This window comes from Thrips palmi, unplaced genomic scaffold (assembly GCF_012932325.1).
Source record: "Thrips palmi isolate BJ-2018 unplaced genomic scaffold, TpBJ-2018v1 HiC_scaffold_10, whole genome shotgun sequence".
Lineage (NCBI taxonomy): Eukaryota > Metazoa > Arthropoda > Insecta > Thysanoptera > Thripidae > Thrips > Thrips palmi.
In genome coordinates this window covers 7343977-7364749 of record NW_023144621.1, presented here as the reverse complement: position 1 = coordinate 7364749, position 20773 = coordinate 7343977, and the positions used below count along the sequence as shown (strand labels likewise).

At 62.9% G+C, this 20773-nt stretch overlaps 1 protein-coding gene across 1 annotated transcript in view; it reads left to right on the top strand.

Annotated features, from left to right (window-relative positions):
- The window catches only part of LOC117652700 (histone-lysine N-methyltransferase PRDM16-like), a 42607-nt gene that overhangs the window by 18608 nt on the left and 3226 nt on the right, over positions 1–20773 (top strand). The window contains exons 3-5 of the mRNA XM_034397795.1: positions 2690–2822; positions 18832–18958; positions 20352–20709. Coding sequence (XP_034253686.1) covers positions 2690–2822; positions 18832–18958; positions 20352–20709 — 618 coding nt within the window. The remainder of the gene's footprint in view (positions 1–2689; positions 2823–18831; positions 18959–20351; positions 20710–20773) is intronic.

The following is a 20773-nucleotide window of genomic DNA, read 5'->3' as shown; positions in this document are numbered from 1 at the left end:
ACGCCGAGCAGGCCCAGAAGCCCATCGCCAGGCCCAGCCAGGCCCAGCGGACGAGGGGGAAAATGGGCGAAGAATATGAAGGGTCGACGGGCGCGCCCCGGCAGGCTGACTCCGAAAAAGTGCTGTCTCTCTCGCACGCTCGTGGGGCGGCGCGTCAGGGTGCGAAGGGGAAAGAGAGAGAAACAAAGCGGCGAGGGCCGACTGCACAGTTCCCCGCAGTCTAACGATCCCGACGTACCGCGCGGCGTCGCGCGGCCGAGTGCGTGACTTATGTCGTAAAACACAAAACTCGAGACAGAAGGACTCTGACGCCACCGCGATGGCTGGCCGGAGGGTCGGCGGGGCGGCGCGGTGAGTCGCAGTGGCGGCGGAGGGATCGAAAAAGTCGTCGACGTCGCCGTCGTCTGCTGAGGAAGAAATCGGCAAAGTTTCTGGTCGGGGGAATCCACGGCGGTGCGCGGGGCAATGGGCCGGAAACGTGGCGGAGGGTGCGTGGCCGAGGGGGAGGGGGAAAGGGGGGGGCACGTGCAGCGCCGCGGATCCCTCTGCTTTAGCACTCGGCCGTAAGTGGTCCAATTCGGTGGCCGCCACGCCGCCACAGGCTTTTCCCAAGGATTAGCACAGCATGATCGTGTCGAGACAAAAAAAAAGACAACACCCCGAAAAAAATAAACGACGCGGTGTTTGAACCTCAGCCTAATGAGGGCATTGAAGCACGTCCCGCGGGCCGAGCGGCCGGGGTGGTTCGTCGCTGTCTCTTTCGCACCCCCGCCGGACGCCCAATGCGTGAGAGACAGAGCGACAAAGGCACTGCTTATCAGAATCTGTCTGCTGGGCTCACTGCAGAGCCGCATCGGCGTAAACAATCCTCGGACATATATTCAGAGCCGAACCATAAACGTGCGAGTGGCCCGCGGGCTGGGCGGGCGGGCAGCCCCAGGAATTTACTGCCGCCTCCCTGGCCAGCCCTGGCCAGCCCTGGCCGCCCCGCTATAAGAAAATGAATCCCTCAGCCTTATCAAAGTACGGCGAGTCAAGTCCGCGCCGCACACTCTAAAAAGTGGCGCCCGTCCCGCCGGGGAGGTTCCGGCCGAGACGGCGGCACGGCGGCGGCTGCCCCTTCCTCTGCCAGAGTCGTAACCTCGCAATTACTGTCACTTTGCCTCCACGGCCGGGCCGGGCGGGGCGGTGGCGCCATCTGGCGGCGGAACGCGGCGAACTCCCGGCCGGCAAAATGAACCTGTCCGGAATTAGGAACGCTAAGTGGCCGCGATGTTATCCGCCGTCACTTTTCTGGCTTATCCCGCGGGCAGACGGCAGGGCGGGACGGCAAGGCGGGGCGGCAAGGCGGGGCGGCAGCACAAAATGAACACACAAAAATGGCGGCCGCGCGCCGCGCCCGGAGAGTGAGGCAGCGTGCGGCAGCCGGGGCGCTGACACTTATGCGGACGTGTTCTGATTTTGACTGTGTACCAATCCCTAGAATCAAACTCGCGATGGCGCCGCCGGATTGCCCTTTTCACGAGGAATGCATTGGTTCCGCCATGCGTTCGAATCGAGCTCCATCGACTGGTAGAGAGCTCCCGGCATGCGGTGCCGTGCTGTCTTCGTCGGGATGCGCTGCGCGGCGCGGGGATGCGCGAGGAGGCCCCCTGGGAGGAGGCCCCCTGCGAGTAGGCCCTCCCGGGGACGCGCCTGCGGTCGGGTGGCCTACCCTCGCGTCGCACGGCGCGCGGCGCGCGGGCGCTGAGCGATGGCGAAGGCTCGGGGCGCTCACTGGCCTCTAGCCTCTCCCAGGGCCATTCGCTGAATGTTGCCGCTGAAAGCGGAGCACGCCGGGATTGATGATGGCCGCGCAAACTGCTTTCCTTATCGGCACTGGCGGAGCTGGCAGGACTGGCAGGACGTCGTAGGAGGAATATGGCCCGCGCAGCGCGTCCGTAAAACCGGGAGCCACATTGTATTTCATTGTCGTGGCCGCGGACGCGGGCACGCCGTCGTCGCGGAGGCCGCCGGTCGCCGCCGCGCCGCTCCGTCAAGACGGCCGCGCGGTCCCCGCCGGTCCCCGCGGGTCCGCCGCGGTCGCATAATGATGATAATTGCACGTCCTACGCCGCGTAACTACTCTGGAGCACACCACCGAGTACACCAAGCTGCCGAGGTCGATATGACCCACCCCCTCCACCGGCCCGACTTATGTAATACGTTGCACCGTTATCTCGCTGCCGCTGCCGCACGGAAGTGGTTAAACTCGGGGCATGATGCGATTTGTGAATGTCAACCTGTTCTCCGCCGGGTCAAGCCGTGCCGTGCCGCGCCGCGCCAGCCCCTTCCCAGCCAGGGGCGGCGCCAGAAGGCTTACGAGGTCACCCCGCTTCGCCACGCTTCGCCACGCTCTCGGCCCGTTCGTGTCGGCGGGCCCTCCCCTCTGCAGTGCAGGCGGGGTTGGCTCGGCGGGGGCTCAAGTGCAGGCATCCTCCCTCGGCGAGATCGACTCTCTCCCCCTCCCACATGCAGACATGCACTCCACCGCCACAACGCCGCCATCACGGCGCTCTGTCACGACACCGTCGCCTCCAACTTCCCGACGGCCTCGTCGGCGTCCTCGGCAAGCTCATCGCCGACAACACTCCCAAAATTTATGTTTTGGCCATTTTCTCATTGTTTGGTGTCTGTTTGTGCTCCGCAGATCCTGTACGAGACGACGCAGGATGTGCCGGCCGGCGCCGAGCTGCTGCTGGGCCCGCGGGAGCCGCTGCTGGTGGACATGCTGAGCGACAGCGCGGTGGAGGACCGCAGCGACCGCAGCGACCGGGAGTCTGGTGAGTAACCGAGACGCCGCCGCGACGCGCCGCGAGGCCGAGAGGGTGCTAAACTGTTTCCGCTTCCGACGACGGCCCGACTTCCGATCCGGCGGCCGCGGCCACTTGGGCGGCTGCCACGGCACGCCTAGGCACGCCCCTCGCGCTGTCTCTCTCGCACCCCCTGCAGAACGCCCGTGGCCCCGCGAGTGCGAGAAAGACAGAGCGAAGAAAGCACTGCTCGGAATCAGCCTGCAGCAACACGTGGTCGTGGTTATCTTTACTGCCGCCCTTCGGCCGCCCCGCCCCGTTCGTTAGAGGATGGGACGGCCGCTCCTTGGGGTCTCTCTCTCTCTCTCCTCTCTCTCCCTCTCCTCTCTCTCTCTCCCTCTCTCTCTCTCTCTCTCTCTCTCTCCTCTCTCCTCCCTCCCTCTCTCCTCTCTCTTCTCTCTCTCCTCTCTCTCTCTCTCTCTCTCTCTCTCTCTCTCTCTCGCTTTCTCTCTCTCTCTCTCTCTCGCTCTCTCTCTCTCTCTCTCTCCCTCTCGCTCCTGCTCTGCTCCGAGTGGCCGAGGGCGGCGAGGGCGTGTTGCGCGCCGCGGGGAGGCGGCTCGCGGGGGGCGCGCGTCCCTCTTTGTCGCACTCGTGGCGATCGCAGTGCGAGGGACGGGGACGGACAGACGATCGCGAACGGAGCCAGCGGCGTAGCAGGGGGGCCGCCGCAGAGTGGTTTGGGGGAAAAGGGAGATGTGCTCACTTTGGGATGACGCAGCATCGACGCGCTGATGAGTTATCTCTAACACTCAGACAGTGTGTGTGCCTTTGTGTGTGTGTGTGACGAATGACTGCGAGTGTGTACGTGATTGGCGCGGTGCCCGAAGCGTCCAAAACAACCACTACTTCTAGAAGGGCGCCGTGCTCGGCCGTGCTGCAAAGGCGAGGCGAAGGCCGGGGGGGAGGCGATTTGTGATTTACCGCGGTTTTTATTCGCGTTTCCACGTCCATCCGAGCAATGTCGCGAAGGCATGCCACGCATGTGAGCTGCCTGCCTCTGGCCTGGATGGCCGGGCCGTGGCGAACAGCGCCACCAAAGCCGCCAAGGAGGCCGGCCAGGCCAGTCGTCCCGAGCGCCCCGCCGCCCTGCCGCCTTGCCTCGCGTTATCAAATCGCTATAACTCATTCGCACGGTGCGCGGACTGCGCGGCCACCGAGCCGGACTCGCAGAGCCAACGGCAGCGCGGCGAGAAGCGAGGGAAAAGTGAAAAAAGGGACGAAAACGAGGTTCAAAAGCGAGGAAGCCGTAGAAGAAGAAGAAGAATAAAACGTCGTCGCCGTCACGGCGCCCCCGAGCCCCGCACCGCCAGTGGCGCCACCCCCCGGCATGGCCCGCATGGCCGACCGCACCAAGTAATTCCACTGTAAAATAATACACACGATGAGGCTGAGGGCGACGCGGCGACGCACGCACGCGGGCCTTCCCCTTGAGGTGCGATAGGCCCTCCCCTCCCCTTCCCCTCTTCGGCTACCTTTGCCTGTCCGACGATAAAGTGTTAATCGCGTTGCGGTCCGTGAGATAGGCATCACTGCCTTGGCCCCAGCCTGCCCGGCCTGCCTGGCCTGCCTGGCCTGCCTGCCCGGCCGCCTTGCATGGAACACGCGCGCGGATCGGCCGGCGTCGCTTAGCCTCGCGTCAGGCCGCCCGGGGCCCGCGGCCCGGCCTAGCCTCGCGTCGGGCCCTTCGAGGCGCGCCATTATTTCTCGTTGCGACGCGACGCGGGACGACGGCGACGAGGAAGGGGCGTGGCGGCCGAAAGGGGAAGGGGGGGGGGGCAACGGCACTGCGCCCCACATTGCGCCGGGGCGGCCAGGTGGCGTGGTTTCCAGGCGTCATCCGCCGGGACGTCGTCAAGCCCCTCGTCGTCGCCGACGTCTCTTCGGCGCCACGCTCTTGACGTTCGCGAGAGACGCGCTTTCGGCAATGTAAATCTACGCCCCCTCCTCCTCGCGCGAGAACCCCCCCCCCCCCTTCCTCTCTCCGCGTGGGAAAAGCGAGTAAGTCAGTTCAGTGTTTACTCGCTTTTCAATAAAGCGCGGGCCGCGCCCTGTAATCCGCGGTGGCAGGTGCGCCTTCAGAGCTGCCCTCGGACGCTCCGTCTCTCTCGCACTCACGGTGCGAGAGAGGGAGACAGGGCGCGGCGACGCCACCCCCTCCCCCTCCGGAGAGGCAGCTGGAGGCAGTGTAGGTGGCGCGTGGATTGGCGGCGGTGCGCGCGGTGCTCGCCGGATGTGCGACGTCGTCCGCTCGATCGCCGGAAACGAATCTCGAATAACGAATAACGCGCCGACGTTGACGACTGCGCCGTTAATTTACACTGCCAACGCGCACTGCTTTGGCTGCGGTCGTCCTTGTTGCTGTTGCTGTCGTTTGTTAAGTGTTTCCTCGGCTGTTTTTTTTTTTCACGAGCTGCGAAAATGAAGAGGCGCTGTCCCATAAACAAAACTAGGTGTCGCCATGGCCGTGCAGCAATTAGAGAGAGAGAGGCGCCGTGCTCGCTGCTAATGCGGCCCGTGAGGGAGAGGGGGGGGGGCTGCTTTAATATTCAAGACGCACGACTCATAAGCAGAGAGACGTGCGCCGAGCCGAGATGTAGCAGATTGCGTTGGTTGCACATCACACTGCGAGGCACTGCCGAGGCACTGCCGTGCCGCCTGCGCCGTGTGGTGGCTGCCTTGGCCTCCCTGGCCGTACCCCTGACGCCTCGCCGACGGCCTTCCCTTCGCCCTGCCGGCCCTGCCCACACCGCAGGTCTTGCTCATTTGTCCAAACGAGGCACACTCTTCTTCGGCTCGGCCTAACTTCTTTCTCGGTGCAGGGGAGGCGCGACAGTGGCGGCACGTCGACTCAAAACTCGGCCTGCTAATGAAGACGTTAATGGGTTTTAATTAAATGCCTCCTCGGCCGTATTGCCTTCGTCTTTATGCGCCTCCTTCCCTCTCTCTCTCTCTCTCTCTCTTTCTCTCGTTGGCACTTCTTTTATCGCCTTATCGCTCTGCATCCCATCCAGTCCCTCCGTCGCTCTGTCTCTCTCGCACCCTTACGACACGCGCCGTCAGTGCGAGAGAGACAGAGCGACGAAAGCGCTGTTCGAAGTCGTCAGCCGGCCTGCAGGCTGTCCCGCTCTCGAGAGTCCTTGCCCGGCGGCTGCTGTGCAGAACGGTGACAAATACAAAGTTGCAGGCCAGACGACTAGTTTCTCAAGAGCGCTCACAGAGTGAGCAGCAGAGGCTAGAAAAAAGCTCTCGAGTGGGATAGAATCTGGCCGCGTATTAAAATGAAAGGCGATTGGAGTGCCGGGATTGGCGGTGATGTGTTTATACAAACCCGGCACTCGCTTCGACGCGCTTGTGCGAGAGGCGAGAGTAATGGGTTTAGGACGTGCATGTTGACGAGCCGGTCGGTCTGTCCCTCTCGCACTCATGGGGCCGTCCCGTGATAGGTGCGAGGGAGACAGCGCCGAAAGCAGCCTGCGGGTCAACCCTTTGCGGCACCTACCTCTCATCGCATCGCGAAGCAAGCGAAGCGACGACCGGAAGTAATCTTATTTTTAAAGTCGCGGTGGTCGCGCCCCGCCCTGCCCCGCCCCGCGGCACGCGCCCCGCGATGACTCGGTCCTAATCCGGCCGGCAGCGAGGCGCGCTGGGCTCGTGGGACCGCGGCATTCAAATGGGGAGCGGGTCGGAAGGCTCCGCGTCGGGGAGGCTGCACTGCTGCTCCCAAGGCTGCTGCAGCGCGGCGGGGCGGTGACTTGGACGCGCGAGTAAGATGAAGCGCCGGGGCGGCGGGGTTGACGGCCTCCTGGAGCACGCCGTCGTCCAGGGGCTGTCGAACTGAGCAGCGCACGCTGCCGACTGGACCTCGGCGTCATCCTGGTGACGTCGCGAACCCGGACAGCACCCAGCCAACCTGAACCTCGGCGTCATCGTCGTCCTGTCGACAGCGACGGCGGCCACGCGACCGCCAACCCGTTTCGTCCCGGTGATTTACGACGCGGACCCGGCGGACCCGGCTATTAGTCGTCGCGGGGCGTGGCTCTGTCTCTCTCGCACCCTTCGGGCCTTCGGGCACGCCCCATGCGTGCGAGAGAGACAGCGTTCTGCTAGGCGTGGCCGGTCGCGTCGCGTTCGATGGAGATGTCAGCGGCAGCGCGTCGCAGCAACCCCGGACCGCTTCTTTGCAGCAAACGGCTGCCGGGGGCTGTAAGCCTCCTGCTCGAGCAGCCAGCCAGGACATAATCACCATTATAATAATCCGGCGACAATAGAAAATGGATTCGTGTTGTTTGGTGATCGGGGTGATGGGCAGGGGAGGGGGAGGAAGGGGTGACGGTGATGACGCTGTTGATGTTGTTCTTGTGGAGGGCCTTCGAGGCCTCGGACTCGTCCGCCGGCTCCCGTCGTATGAGCAGCCAAGCCAAGCAGCCAGGGGTGGGTGTCCGGGTGTCGCATTCGTCGCTCTGTCTCTCTCGCAGTCGTGGGGTGAGAGCGAGAGAGATGAGGTGCTGCTCGGAATTGGACTGCAGGGTCCAGAGGGGCGCGGGGCGGGGCGGCCTTTAAATATTCAAATCCGTGTCGCCGTGCGTGGCACTGCGTGGCACTGCGTGGCACTGCGTGGCACTGCGCGCGCGTGCCGCAGCTTTGGCGCTGCTGCGGCCGTGTCCTCAAACCGAGATGAGTTTTTTGCATTTATTTGTTTGATATCTTTATTTGAATCTCTCATCATCGGCGTGACAGTGATCCAGCGACTGTGACGCGTCGCCGCGTCGCACGCCGGACCCTCGGTCTCTCCGAGTCTCTAGCAGCCTATCAATTCATATCACTGATTTTCACTGCCAACGGCTCTTTTCTTTCATTCTCATAGAATTTTCTTGTCTTTTTTTTTTACTTTTCTAACATTTTTTCGCTGAATACTGGCGCGTGGTGACTTCGACTTGATGTCGATGGGGTTCGCTAAACAGTAGTTGTTCTGTCTATCGCACGCGAACCCTCATACATCATCGTCTTGCGCGTTTAAAAACGGCGCTGATACTTCCTGCAAACAGACGAGGCGACGTCACGCCGCGGCACGCGCTGTCCCCGCCCGCCACGCCACACCAGGTTATCCTTCCGCGGTGTCTCTATTTGCACAGCCTGGCCTTCACAGCCCCTGTCAAAAAGTTTGCGAAAATAATTTTGGCACAGTTGGCGATAAATTGCCTATTTATGCCTCTTTCGGACGATAAGTTCCAAGTACCAAAGATAATTTTTGAATTTTTTTTCGAAAATATGTATTTTTATTATTATTTCATGTGTTGTTCAGAAGTTCATATTTCATTGCGCCTGGGCTCTGGCGCTGACTGTACCGGGGGCGGGGGCTGGACATCACCGATGGCGCATTTAATGACACAATTGAGTCCGTTACGGAATACATATCTGTGCGGCCATGATCCGACATCATCCGCGAGGCGACCCCTTCATGAGGCGAGAAAGGGGTGAGCCCGCGAGGGGTGCGGCCAAGTGACAATACGCTGCGACACTTTTTTCTCTCTGTCGCTCTCTCTCTCTCTCTCTCTCTCTCTCTCTCTCTCTCTCTCTCTCTCTCTCTCTCATTTTGCGCCTCCTCCCCTCTCTCCGCCGTGTCTCTCTAGCTCCACATTTGTTTGAATGTGCTGTTTTGTGCGGTTTCAGTTCCCGCCCTTCCGAAAGGGTTGAATCCGAAAACCACCCTTGCATGTCCCCCACCCCCGGCCCTGCTGCCCCTCCTTTTTTTGTTCGGCCTTAATGTGCAGCAAACTTACGTCCGGGAAACTCGTAATGCTCTCCGATCATGGGTCACCTTACAATTGTCAACAAATGGGTTTACCAAAAAAGAATGAGTTTAAGTTTTCTGTAGAAATATATTGTATGCACTGTGGCAAAATTTTATCTTTGACAGTTTTTTTTTCGCCCACGTTTTTAAATTTAGGTTTGCTGCAAAAATTTTTCCAAGTTCATACTTTCAAATTTAACTCGATTTGTGAAAAGTCTGTGCAAAAACTTTTGCGCAAGCGCTACTCGGATGCAAGTCCGCGAAAGCCTTTTCTCCGAGAGTGCTGGCTGACAATGGGCAATCAGGCTGGGTGTGATAGCGTGGCCCGTCCATCCATCAGTGCACTGCACTGCAAGGAGACTCCGAGTCTGCGCTGCTAGTGACTGCACTACGCTGCGACTCGCTCTGCTTGCTGTGCCCCGCCAAGTCCGCCTCGCGTTATAAATGATGCCGCCGGAGTCTCCATGGAGGAAGGCGCGTGGCGAACCGAACCGAACCGCCTCGCAATAAGACTCGCGCGGCACCGCCTTGTAAAACGCGCTCATCATTTATTTCCGGACACGTCGCTCCATCCAAACCTCTGTCTCTCTCGCACCCCAGCGGAACGCCCCTTGAGTGCGAGAGAGACAGCGACCGCACTATGCTCTCGAAAGCAGCCTGCCGCGGTTTGTTGAACTTTTTGGCGCGTGTCGCCGCGAGGTCCGCGTCACGTCGCTTCCAGTGTCGTGTCGGCCGGCTAATGGGAAGCAAGGGTTGTCGCCTCGATTAAGGCGATGCGTTAATGACGCGCCGATCGAACCGCGTCGCCGCGTAGCTACACTGCATCGGACACGCTTTTTCGCACCGCGCGTGCCGAGCCGTGCCGGGGCCGTGCGCGCTATTTGTTTTTACCCCACCCCTTTTCCGTCATCTGCCTGTTTTTTTTTTACCTCCCCTTCTCTTTTTTTCCGCTTTTTTTATTTTTTTAAATAAGATTAGGGGGCAGAGGGAAAGTCATCCCCCGCGCTGAGGAACGGGTTGCTTCACGTGGCCACGCGTGCCCGCGGTTTTTTTTTTTGTCTGTCTCTTTCTTCTTCTCTCGCTCGCTCTCTCTGTTTCTCTCCACCCTGACTTGATTTTTTTCCCGCCAGCGTCGCAGTTTCTCACCGATAAAAACGCCAGTCTCATGCAGTGGAACACGGTTAGATGGTTGTCGCTGCGTCATTTGCAACGAATGCATTCAAATTCCGAATTAATTTATAACGCCGTTGCTGCTCCGGTGTAGTCCAATCCGTTTTGTCTACATAGCGGGAACGTAACCGCATGCACGCCTAAGAGAGACAGAAACAGATCACCACCCAGCCGAAAACATAGCAAAAAAATTGTTTGTTATGGAGGAAAAATTAACAAAATTAACAAAAGAGTTCGTTTTAAAGCGACCTTCCCTAAGCTAGCAATCCGCACTCATTTGTTTTGAACCTCCCCCGCAGCCTCCCTCCCCAGGGTGCAGCGCGCGTGCTGCGTTTATCTCGGCTCGGAGATCAAAATTATTATAATATCTCGGCGTGATTATGATTCTCGAAGCGCGCGCGCCGAGCCGGGCTGACCACACCTGGCTAATTCGGCCAGAGAAGGTGGATTCCGAACACTGCTCTGTCTCTCTCGCAGTCGCGGGGCGTTCACTATGGGTGCGAGAGAGAGGAAGGCGAAGCAGCGTGCCTGTCTGCAGTGTAGGGCCGAATGCCGCCACGTCCTTGCCGTGCTTGATGGGCTCGGCCAGCAGCGTCTCTCTCTCTCTCTCGCTCACCCGGCACGCCGCGCGAGCGCAAGAGAGACAGAGCGTGTTTGAGTCGCCCTCCGCTATCACGGCGTGTATCGTGCGCGGCCTGGCGGCTTGACGGCGCACCTGGACGAGGAAGCCAGGAAGGGGAAGACGGCGCGGAGCTCGGAGGTTCCGCTCCGTTAACGGTAACGTCGCGCCGCGGCCGCGGAGCGCGCGGAGTGGCGCTGGCGGCGGCCCTAGCCGGCAGCGAGCACCTGGCCGACGAGGCCGTGCCGCCGGGGGGAGGCCGACGCTTGACCGGTGCCACGCCAATCTCCAATCACGCACGCGCCGCGCGCCGCGCGCTCCGTGCCGCGCGCTCCGTGCCGCGGACAAGCAGGAGACCCACTCCGAGAGCCGCTGTCTCTCCCGCACCCACATGGGACGCCCCATGAGTGCGAGAGAGACAGGCCGCACGGTGCGCCCCGTCCCGCGCTTGACGGCCGCGGACCGCGGTGGACGAACCCCACTTCACGCACTTGCGCGCGAGGTGGTGGAACCTCATTCCAATTTCATTCAAATTTCAAATCTAACGACGAGTTTTGCGTGTCGCGTGGTCGCAGCCGGCTGGCGAATCAGTGCCGTCCGGGAGTCCGGGATGACGGCGCAGGTTGCGAGGTACTTCCGGTGCCGCCCCGCGCCGCCACCCCCAGCCCCCAATTAACCCCCGCCCCCAGAGCCACCCCCGACCCGGCCGACCCGGCCGCTTGACTCTTTGACACCTGCCATGAGCGCACACCAGCACACCGCCGCCACAGGCCGCCAGGAGGCTGACTCCGAGCAGTGCTTCGTCGCTCTGTCTCCCTCGCACTCACGGGGCGCTCCGTGGCGGAGCGACAAAGTCACGCACACACGTTCGGAATCGGCCTGCCGCCGGACGGCCAGGATTTACCAGTGGCGGCGTCCGGTCCGTCCGCCGGAAATCGCATGACAGTAATGATTTGGAAAACGAATGTGCGGCGGGGCGGCCGCGCGATCATCGACGTCGAAATTATGCCGCGGCTGTCGATGTGGTGACGCACTGGCCCTCTCTCTCTCACACTCATCGCGTCGCCCCAGTGCGAGAGAGACAGAGCGCTGTGGCGACGCGGCAAGCACTCGAGGATCTCTCTATCTGCATCCGGCGGAGAGGTTTAAAAATAGAGGCTCGGTGCACGGTCGATTAGACGACCATTTCGAGGTTAGAAAATTATCCACGGCGATTATGTCTCTGCTTTATCACTACGACGCGGACGACTTCAAATTTGCTTGCCTCCTTAAAGGTCGATGCCATGAAGGTTGTCTCGCGATCGTTCTCTCGGTGTTTGGCGAACACGCCCACACTGCTTGACCACCACGACACCGCACGACAGCGGCCCCGTCCTGGTCAATCGGTCAGTCGGCCGCCCCGGCGTCCCCGGCGTCCCCGTCGGTCCCCGTCGGTCCCCGCCCCCTGGCAAACAAATCCGCGCTCCCCTCACACCGCCTCGCGCCGCCTCGCGCGTACGTCATACGCTGGGTTATGATTGAGCCCTGTTTGCTTTCCCACGAGCATTTGCAACTACATCAGTGTGTCCCGTCGTAAAATTTGACAATTGCTTTTCGCGTTTTAAAAATACATTTTTTGGGAGGCCAACCAAAGTGAGTGGCCCCGTTCGTTCGGCAAAACGGTCGCGAATGCATCGTTTTACATTTTGTCCTTTTCTGGAGGCCGGGAATAGTTTTCCGTTTCAAAATGACAGTTTTTCTTCAGCCTGATAGTCTGAAGTTGGCAGTCTGTCCGTTCAGCCACCTGTTGCCGCCCGGCACGACCGTTGTGTGTTGTGTGCGCGCGACGGGGCCTGGGAACGCCGCGGAACGCCGCCTGGCCATGCCAGCCATGCACGCCGTGATCCTCGGCAGAGCCAGGCAGCCAACCGTTTCTCCGCAACGAAAAATAAAAACGGCCTCTGCATCTTTTGACGTGATGCCCGCCGCGATAGGGTGCCTTATGGCGCTGCATGCAGTGCACTGCGGACCGGATTGCCTCACTTCATCCATATGGCCGCGCCGTTCCAGTCCGAAGACTCCGGCCGACTCCGGCCGACTCGGGCCAGTCCGAACGGCGTCTCGCCGGCCCGTCTCGCTCGCACCCCTACGGGACGCCCCGTGCGTGCGAGGGAGGCGGCGTCACGAAACCAGAACGCGGAGTCGGCCTGCGAGTACGTCCACCTGCTGCGCGCAGCGCGGCCCGCGCGGCCGGGCTGTCTAGCGCAACGCGCGCAACACACCCCGTAGCGTCTTACCCCCTCCCCTTCCCCGGCCCTACCTGTCACCACAGCGACAGGTTCAAGGGTCCTCGCCGTGCTCCGCCAACCTCGCCTTCATTGAGTTGTCTGTCTACCTGGCGCGCCCCGGCCGCGCGCCCCTCGCCGAGTGCCCCTCGTCTTCGCGCGCTTCGCGGGGGTGGAGTGGAAGTGCGCACGCGGAATTCGACCTTGCTGCTCGCAGCGGATTGTTGTTCTCGGTGTTGCTGCTGTTGGTGGTGTCGTTTCGTGGGCGATTCTCTCAAAAAACGCGTATTATCATCGAGTTGCGTTATCTTTGTGTCTGTCCTTTTTCCGGCTCGGCACGCTAATTCGGGATTGATTCCTCCTCCCCGCCGTCCCGTCAACGGCTGGCCCTGGGCTACCCTGGGCTACCCTGGGCCGGCCGCCAGTTGCCGCGCGTACTTTACCGGCAGTCAAGTCGCGCTGTCTCTCTCACTCCCCGAGGTCAGCGCCTCGCTCCAGGAAGTGGTCGGCCCGGCATCTGTTGCCGCGCGCACGCTCCGCTGCTCCTCCAAGTAGTGGCCGGTGCCGCACCCTTGCCGTGCCCGCGGCGGTGCTGTACGCGGCGGTACGCGGCGGCCGGGGGCGTGGCGCTGCTGGCCGCGCTGGCTGGCTCGGCCTGGCTGCGGTCTCGGCATATCGCACCGACGGCTGCCTCGCAGCGCCTCCAGCCTCGGGGCGGTGGGAACCAGGAGCCGGCCTGGGAACGGGGAAGATGCGTTGCATCGCGATGCCTGAGGCGGCACCGCGCACCACGCGGCACCACGCGGCACCACGCGGCGAGCCCTTGTTCTCTCATCGCTTTGCAATAATTATTATTACAAGGGGCCGCGAGCGGCGGGTGGAAAAAAAGTGGGAAAGGGGATTAGCCCGGTGTTTGAACCCGCGACTCCCACAGCACTGGTGCAAGGGCGGGGCAACTCGCTGGGGTGTTTTAATCCATAAAATCAAATCGCCAAAGAGGCATGAAGACCTAACGCTCTTGTTGAAGCGCTTTTAGGTAATCCCCCCTGGCATTCGAAGGATAGGCGTTGTGCCCTGCAGCCCCGCGCGCCGTAAGCACCCTCCCTCCCGCTCCCTGCCGTGGCCAAAAAGGCGCGCTACACTGTATGCCGAGTTGTGTCCGTCTGCACTTGTCGCTTCGCATAACCATGTACCCTCACGGTGCCGCGTCCCGTAGCGCACCAGCTGTGGCGGGGCCGCCCCCCTTTCTTTCCCCCTCGATTAATCTAATAACGGCGCGGACCGCACAGGCATGCGCTGGCCAGGGCAGCCAGGGCCTCGCTCCTTGAGGCGCTCATCCGTGGCGTCGCCGCGCCGCGCTCCACGTCCAGCCGCCTCGCCCCGCCTCGCTCCGTCCGGCTGAGCAGCGTGAGAAGAGCGGAAAATGCGTGCCTTTGTCGACAAAGGCATCAGTGGGGGTGCGAGAGAGACGGAGCGACGTCGTCGCGTCTCAGCGCGTCCCGTACTTCCATATCGCACGGCCGCGTATTACGCGTCATTTGCGGCCGCCGAGTGGGAGGGTCGCCTTAGAGTGAGACAGAGAGAGAGAGAGCGCGTCACGAGGACGTGCGTGAGTGCGAGCGAGAGGTCCCGCTCCGCGCGTCCTCTGCGCTCTATGGCCTGCGAGTGACGGGCCGAGCGTCGCCCGCCACCATGACTCGCTGGTTTCCAATGTGTATGTGTGAAAAAGTAGTTGCAACATTTCAAAGAAAAGCGCTGCTCTTGCCGTTCTGTTGACTTCGGTAGGAAGATGCGGGAGAGAAGCGCGAGTAGTCACAGCCCCTGCTGCAAAGGTACGCACGCGGAGGCTTCGCACTGCCTCGCCGCGGCACCAGACGAGGTATTCATAATGGATGAAATGGCTGATAAACTCACACACACAGAAGGGGCACTGCGGCGTGTATGTGTGAGTGAGCCAGTGCTCCCCTGCTTTTCATCGCCGTTGTCTGACTCTCTCATTCTCCGCAAAAGCTGATGATGTTGTTCTAAGGCCGTCCAGGCGGAAGGCCCGCTGCTGCAGTGCGGTGCGGCCGGCACGGCATGGCACGGCATGGCACGGCATGGCGCGGCATGGCACGGCACGGCTGCCGCGGGGGTTGAGAGGAGCTGCCGGAGAGGGAGCCCCGCGCGCTGCGCCTGGCGGCGCCTGGCCTGGCGGCGCCTGGCCCCGGAGAGGAGGCTGGAGGGCCCGGGGACGCCTCGGGACGCTCGCACGCTCGCGCAACCAGTTCATGATTGCGCCCCAAATTTGGAGAGAAAACAACGACTAAGGGCCGCGGAAGTTTGGCTTTCATGCCAGCGAGTTCGCCCCGGCGCTCGACGCCGTTTTTAAGCGGTCTTTTTAATTTTATTTTTCATTAAATTTGTTGTTGGCTGCAGTGGGTGCGCGCTCCGGCAGCGCCGCGCCGCCGCACCCCAACTCGCTGTGGATGCAGCCACCGCAGCGCTGGTACCAACTTAATACCCTTTTGTGGCGAAAAGGCTGCATCTGCGCCCAAGAGCCACGCTGTGCCATCTGAGAGAGAGAGAGGAGTGGCGGGGTGGGGCGCGGAGCGCAGGAAGTGGTCGCGTTTTTCCGCGCCATTGGTCGCCGTTTTGCTAGCAGACGGTGCCTGCCTGCGCGGCTGGCTGGCTGGCGGGCGGGCGGCCGGCCGGCGCTGAGGGCCCTCGAGGGGGAGGGAGCCTGTCTGTAAAAAGCCCCGCGATGCTCACTTGAGTGCGGCTCAATTACACACTCGCTTGTGATCCGCAAAATCCACCCTCTGAGGCTGAGGCTGCGGAGGGCTCTGAGTGGTTCGTCGGCTCTGAGGCGGACTCCGCTTGCGGCGCGTCGCCGGCGTCGCCCCGCCTCCGCCCCATCCCCTGGCATCCCCTTTGCTGCAGGCCCTTGATGCCCTGCTGCCGGCCCGCTGTGCCGCAGCGCCAACAAGCAATGGGGGTTCGAAAAATATTTTCGAACGGCGGCTGGCGACGCGGCGTGCTGGCAACCCCTCCCCTCCTGGCCCTCCTGGCCGTCCTGGCCTCGCCCGGTCTCGCCCTCGGCTTCCTCGGCGGCGTCGTGACATATGCCAGAGTACCTGGCGGGCCGCTTCGCTCGCCGCCTCGCCGCCACGCTGCCGGGTGGGGGTGGGAACCGCGATCAGGTGGCTATCAGGGTAGCGCCAACCGCCGCGCCACGCGGTGCCACCCCCGCCGCGCAGCCAATGGCAGAGGGCCGTGCCGCCGTGCCGCGGACGACGGCCAGGTCAGGACCGCCGCGCCGGTACCTCGTCCAGTCCCCGGGACGACACCGCCGCGTGCGCATCACGAGGAGCATCGCGACGAGCACAGCGACGAGCACCACACGCACGCCCCGCCGTGGCAGCGCGAGGACGACTCGGTGTCGTCTGCCTGTCGGACCTCCGGACGCGCCTATCGCAGTGTGCCGACAACGCGCGCGCCTCGCGTGAGGACATCGTGATGACACGATGGGCACGCCACCGCGGACTCGCCGCGTGCTGACGGCGTGTGTGCCCCCGCCGCCCCCGCCGCCACGGACCGCGGGATAGCCAGCGCCAGGTGAACACGGGGGCCTTGCTGGTAGTACGCCCGGCAGGCGGGCCGCGCGCCGCGCTGCCGTGTCGTCGCGCTGCCTACCCGGCGGGCTGCAGGCGCGCGTCGCCGCCCGGCCCGCCGCTCTGCTCGCTGGACTGCAGACTGATTCCGAGAGTCTTTTCCGTCGCTCTGTTTCTCTCGCACCTACACGTGACGCCTCTAGAGAGCGAGAGAGACAGAGCGACCTTCCTCGGAATCAGTCTGCTGCGCGCGCTGCGCACGCCATTTTTGCGCCGTCGCCGTTGTTTCTTATTTGCTGTCCATTGTGCTAACCGCGCCGTGCCGCGTCGTGCCGTGCCGTCCGGGTGATAACGTCCTCATGAATCACTGCTGGACCACCTTGGCGCGGCGACCGCGGCGACCGCACACCGCGGCGCGAACAATGGCGTGTCCGTCAACACTACCGCCGCACTGCCAAGCACGGCACGCTGCGCGCTCCGCCACCCCCTTCGTCTAGAGCCGCATTTCGCAGCGCCCGGCGATGCTGATACCGCTCCACGTCGCCACGGTGCCTGCCTCGGCCTGCCTCGGCCTGCCTGCACCGACACTGTTTTACGTCCAACTTTCCTTCCCACACGTTCGTTCTCCCGATCAGACACCCTTCGGCCTGACGGGTGTGCATCTCGCTCAAACCCGAGCCAGCGGCGAGCCTTTGCTATGCAGGCCTTTCTTGGTGCCCGTCCTCCCGCTGTTCGCGCGTGCAAATGTGAGCCTGGCCACGTCCATCCGTCCTCGTTAGCGTTAGCAAACCCATCATCCGTCATCGGACACCGCGACGCCTTCTTCGCTTCGCGTGCGGCCTGGCTGCCTGCCTGACTCTGTTTGCCGAGCCCAGATAGAATCGCCGCCCAATTCGTCCTGCTCGTGCATGAATGCCTGGCGAATGCACGCCCTGATAGAGCGTTCGTTTACATCGATTACGTTTGGAAACAACCCGCCGCGCCACTGCCAGGCAGCCAGCCGGGCAGCCAGCCGGGCACGCGGGGGAGGACGCGCCCCTGGTCGCGCCTTCCGATCACGGCAGAGCCTCATTAGCACTCCAGTTGGTGCTGGAGCAAACGGTTCGTGGCTTCCTTCGGGTTCCTTCCTCGAAACCGCGGGAGGACTTTCCCCGCAGAAAGCGCAACAGGTGGCGAGCGCCTTCTAGCCGGTTTTGGCGCGCGGCCGCCTTGTTTGAATTTGCCGCGGGCCGATGGCACGGCTCCGTTCCATTACGAGGCTCGCGTGACGGTCACGCCGGTCACTTATCTGGCGCGTTATTTGTTTAACGCGAGGCGCGGCCGTGCGGCGCGGCGCGGCGGGGCGCAAAGTAAAAGGACGACAAGTGTAAAACTAGTGGCGCTGCGTCCGAAGCGCTGGGCAGCGCGACGAGCGGGGACGCACGGGCCATCCCGCGGCTATTAGCGGGCGCCTTTATGGGCCCTCGCCCCACCCCGCCCCGCCCCGCCCCGCCCCGGACGAGGCGATTACTCAATGTACAAGCTAAGCGAATCACGGCCCCCGCCTGTCATTGTGGTTCCGGTGCGTGTGTTGTTGTGTCCACAAAGCACTCCCGGGCTGTAAAGTTTTGGCGGAGGGACTTTATAATGATGCACCTGCCTGACCAGCCCGAGCCCGTTCCGAAAGCTCAGCTCGTCTTGGAAGCCCAACCACTCTGGAAGGTGTCCATCCCACTCTAACAGGGCGCCAGCAAGTCCAGCCATGCACAGGATGTGAGGCAAGCACATCCCGAAAGCCCGGCCACCCACGCCCACCCCGGAAGCCGATCCTGCCCTCAAATCGCAACCCATCCTGAAAGTCTTCCTGAAAACCCAGCCGGCCTGTGGCCGCGGCCGCCGTGGCCTACAGCCTGCAGGGCCTGCAGGGCGGTGCGGTTGGGGTACGTGCCGCGGCATTCATTTGACTAGGTAATGCGTGTGGGAATGGTGGGCAGCCGTCGCCGCGCCTTGCTGGGAAGGGCCTAGGCTAGCGGCTCATTTGCCCCTCACAGCCTGTTAATAGCTTCGGTCATCAGGCCCCGCTGCCCGCCCGACCGCCCCGGCCAGGCCAGCCCGGTGGTGACACTTTTTTCCAGTCCAACTTCCCGTCACGTGGACGGGGAAGACAAAAAATAGAGCAGCGACATAAAAATGCGGCCGTTGCTGGCGTTTACTGCCCCGTCGGTCCTCGGCCCTCGGCCTTGCCCTTGCCGCCTCGGCTCGCGCTCGTCGTCGGCCTGTTTAACCGGCCCGTCTTCGCGGGTACTCTAACTGGGCGCTTTGTGAGGGAATCGATTAGGGACGAACTCAATATCTTCCGCGGCCCCGCCAAGTGGAAAAAGGGGGAGGGGCTTACGGCCTTCCGGCGTCTCCGACGTGTCACCCGGTGGCATGGTGGCGGGCCTGGCGGGCCTGGCGGCCTAACGGCGCGGCCAGGACATCCTTCACCTTCCCGGCGAATGAGGGGCGGATGGCAATCAATAGTAATCAGAATGACAAATAACGACGTCGCTCTTCCTTTCAGCGTCGCAGCACTCTGGCACCGGCGGCGACGACCGCGACTACAGCGAGGAGCGCGAGGACGTCGAGGACGAGGACGACAGCGACACCCACTGCGTCGAATGCGCCAAGTCGCTGCCCGACCTCGAGAAGTAAGTAAAGCTCTTGCCGCCCCGGCGCCGCGACGACGCCGCGCTGATGCGCGAAGACGTTAATTAATTTCGTGTGGGAGGAGGGGACTCTGATGGCGCGCTGGCACGCGAGAGGCGCGAGCCGGGCCGGGGTGGGCCGGGGCGGGGCGGGGCGGGGCGGACAATGCGACACGTGTGTGCGGCCGCCAAGACAATGTCGGCGGCCGCGGTGATTTCCCCTCCACGATGAGCCCCGCCTCGGCCCCGCCTAGCCCTGCCTAGCCCTGCCGCTCAGAAAGCCAACCCCATCGCTCACTTAGGGCGTCCCGAATGAGGCGGGAGGGGAGGGGGAAGGGGGGGGGGCCTCTCCGGCGTCTTTTTGTTGCGGTGACGCCCGCGACGCCTCGTCGACGCCGCGTCCGCGCCCCGCCGGCCCACCTGCCCTTTCTCACGGCTCGGCGACACAACACACACGCACCGACACCTCGCACACACTCACACACACACAGGCACTCCAGCGACACCGATCCCCGATAGGCAAGCGGATCGTCCCCTCGAGTGCCTCCGGAAGGAAGTCACTTGCCGCCCCGATAGGCAAACACGCGAACGTGTTGCTGTCACGCAGCGGGGCCGGGCGGGACGCGGGACGTGCTGGCCTGGCTAGCAGACTCATTGCGGCCCCGTCTCTCTCGTCCTTACGGGGCGACGGAAACCCCGTTCGCCCTGTCTCTCTCGCCCTTGCTGTGACACGGTGGCGAAAATCCAGTTGGAATCGGCCGGCTGGATGCCAGCCTGCATGGCCTCCAACCCCCGCGCGGCCGCCAAGCCATCCCGTAGGATCGTCTCGTCGCTGTCTCCGTCTCGCCCGACGACGAGCGAGAGAGACAGAGCGACGACGCTTCCACCGCGTCACGCGACAGGCGCGTGCGCCCCGCGTGCGCCCCGCCTGCAAGGCCGTGACGGTGTCATTGGCGTCATTAGGATGTTTTGTTAGTTAGTTGGCCGCGACGAAGTCGACGAAGTCCCGCGGCGCGGGAGGGGGCGCGGCGCTCATCGGCAGCCCTTTGCGTTCGCGCGTTTTCAAGATTAGGGGCACGCCAACCCCCAACCCCCCCGTAGTGTAGAGGAGTGTAGAGGAGGGCGGGGGAGAAGGATGTTGCTGGGAACGCCGACAGGCTGTGCAGTCATTGATCCACTGCCATCAGCGGTGGCGGTCGTTCCCTTTTTTATTCCAATGATCTGCTGACCGGCGCCAAATGAGCGGTGCTCCCTCCGCCACCTGCCGACTGATTCGCTCTGTCTCTCTCGCACCTATACGGGACGCCCCATGAGTGCGAGAGAGACAGAACGACGTGAACGACTCGTTCCTCCTTGGGCACATGCCGAGGACTAACTTTGGTGCCTCTGCTTCCAGGCTCGACGAGCACCTCGTGAGCGCGCACAGCTACCGCGCCGACCAGTTCCGCTGCGGCTCCTGCCCGAGGGCCTTCTCGTGGAGGCCCGCGCTCTACCGCCACAAGGCGCTCGCCCACCCGGACGTCCGGCCCATCAGTCTCAGCGACCCGGAGGCGCGCCGCTACCCCTGCGAGAACTGCTCCAAGGTCTTCTCGGACCCGTCCAACCTCCAGCGCCACATCCGCTCGCACCACGTGGGCGCGCGCTCGCACGCGTGCGCGGAGTGCGGCAAGACCTTCGCCACCTCGTCGGGGCTCAAGCAACACACGCACATCCACTCCAGCGTCAAGCCCTTCCAGTGCGAGGTCTGCTTCAAGGTGAGCGCGGCGCCGCGGCGCCGGCATGTGGCGCCTGTGGCCGGTTTGTTCTGATGGCCTAATT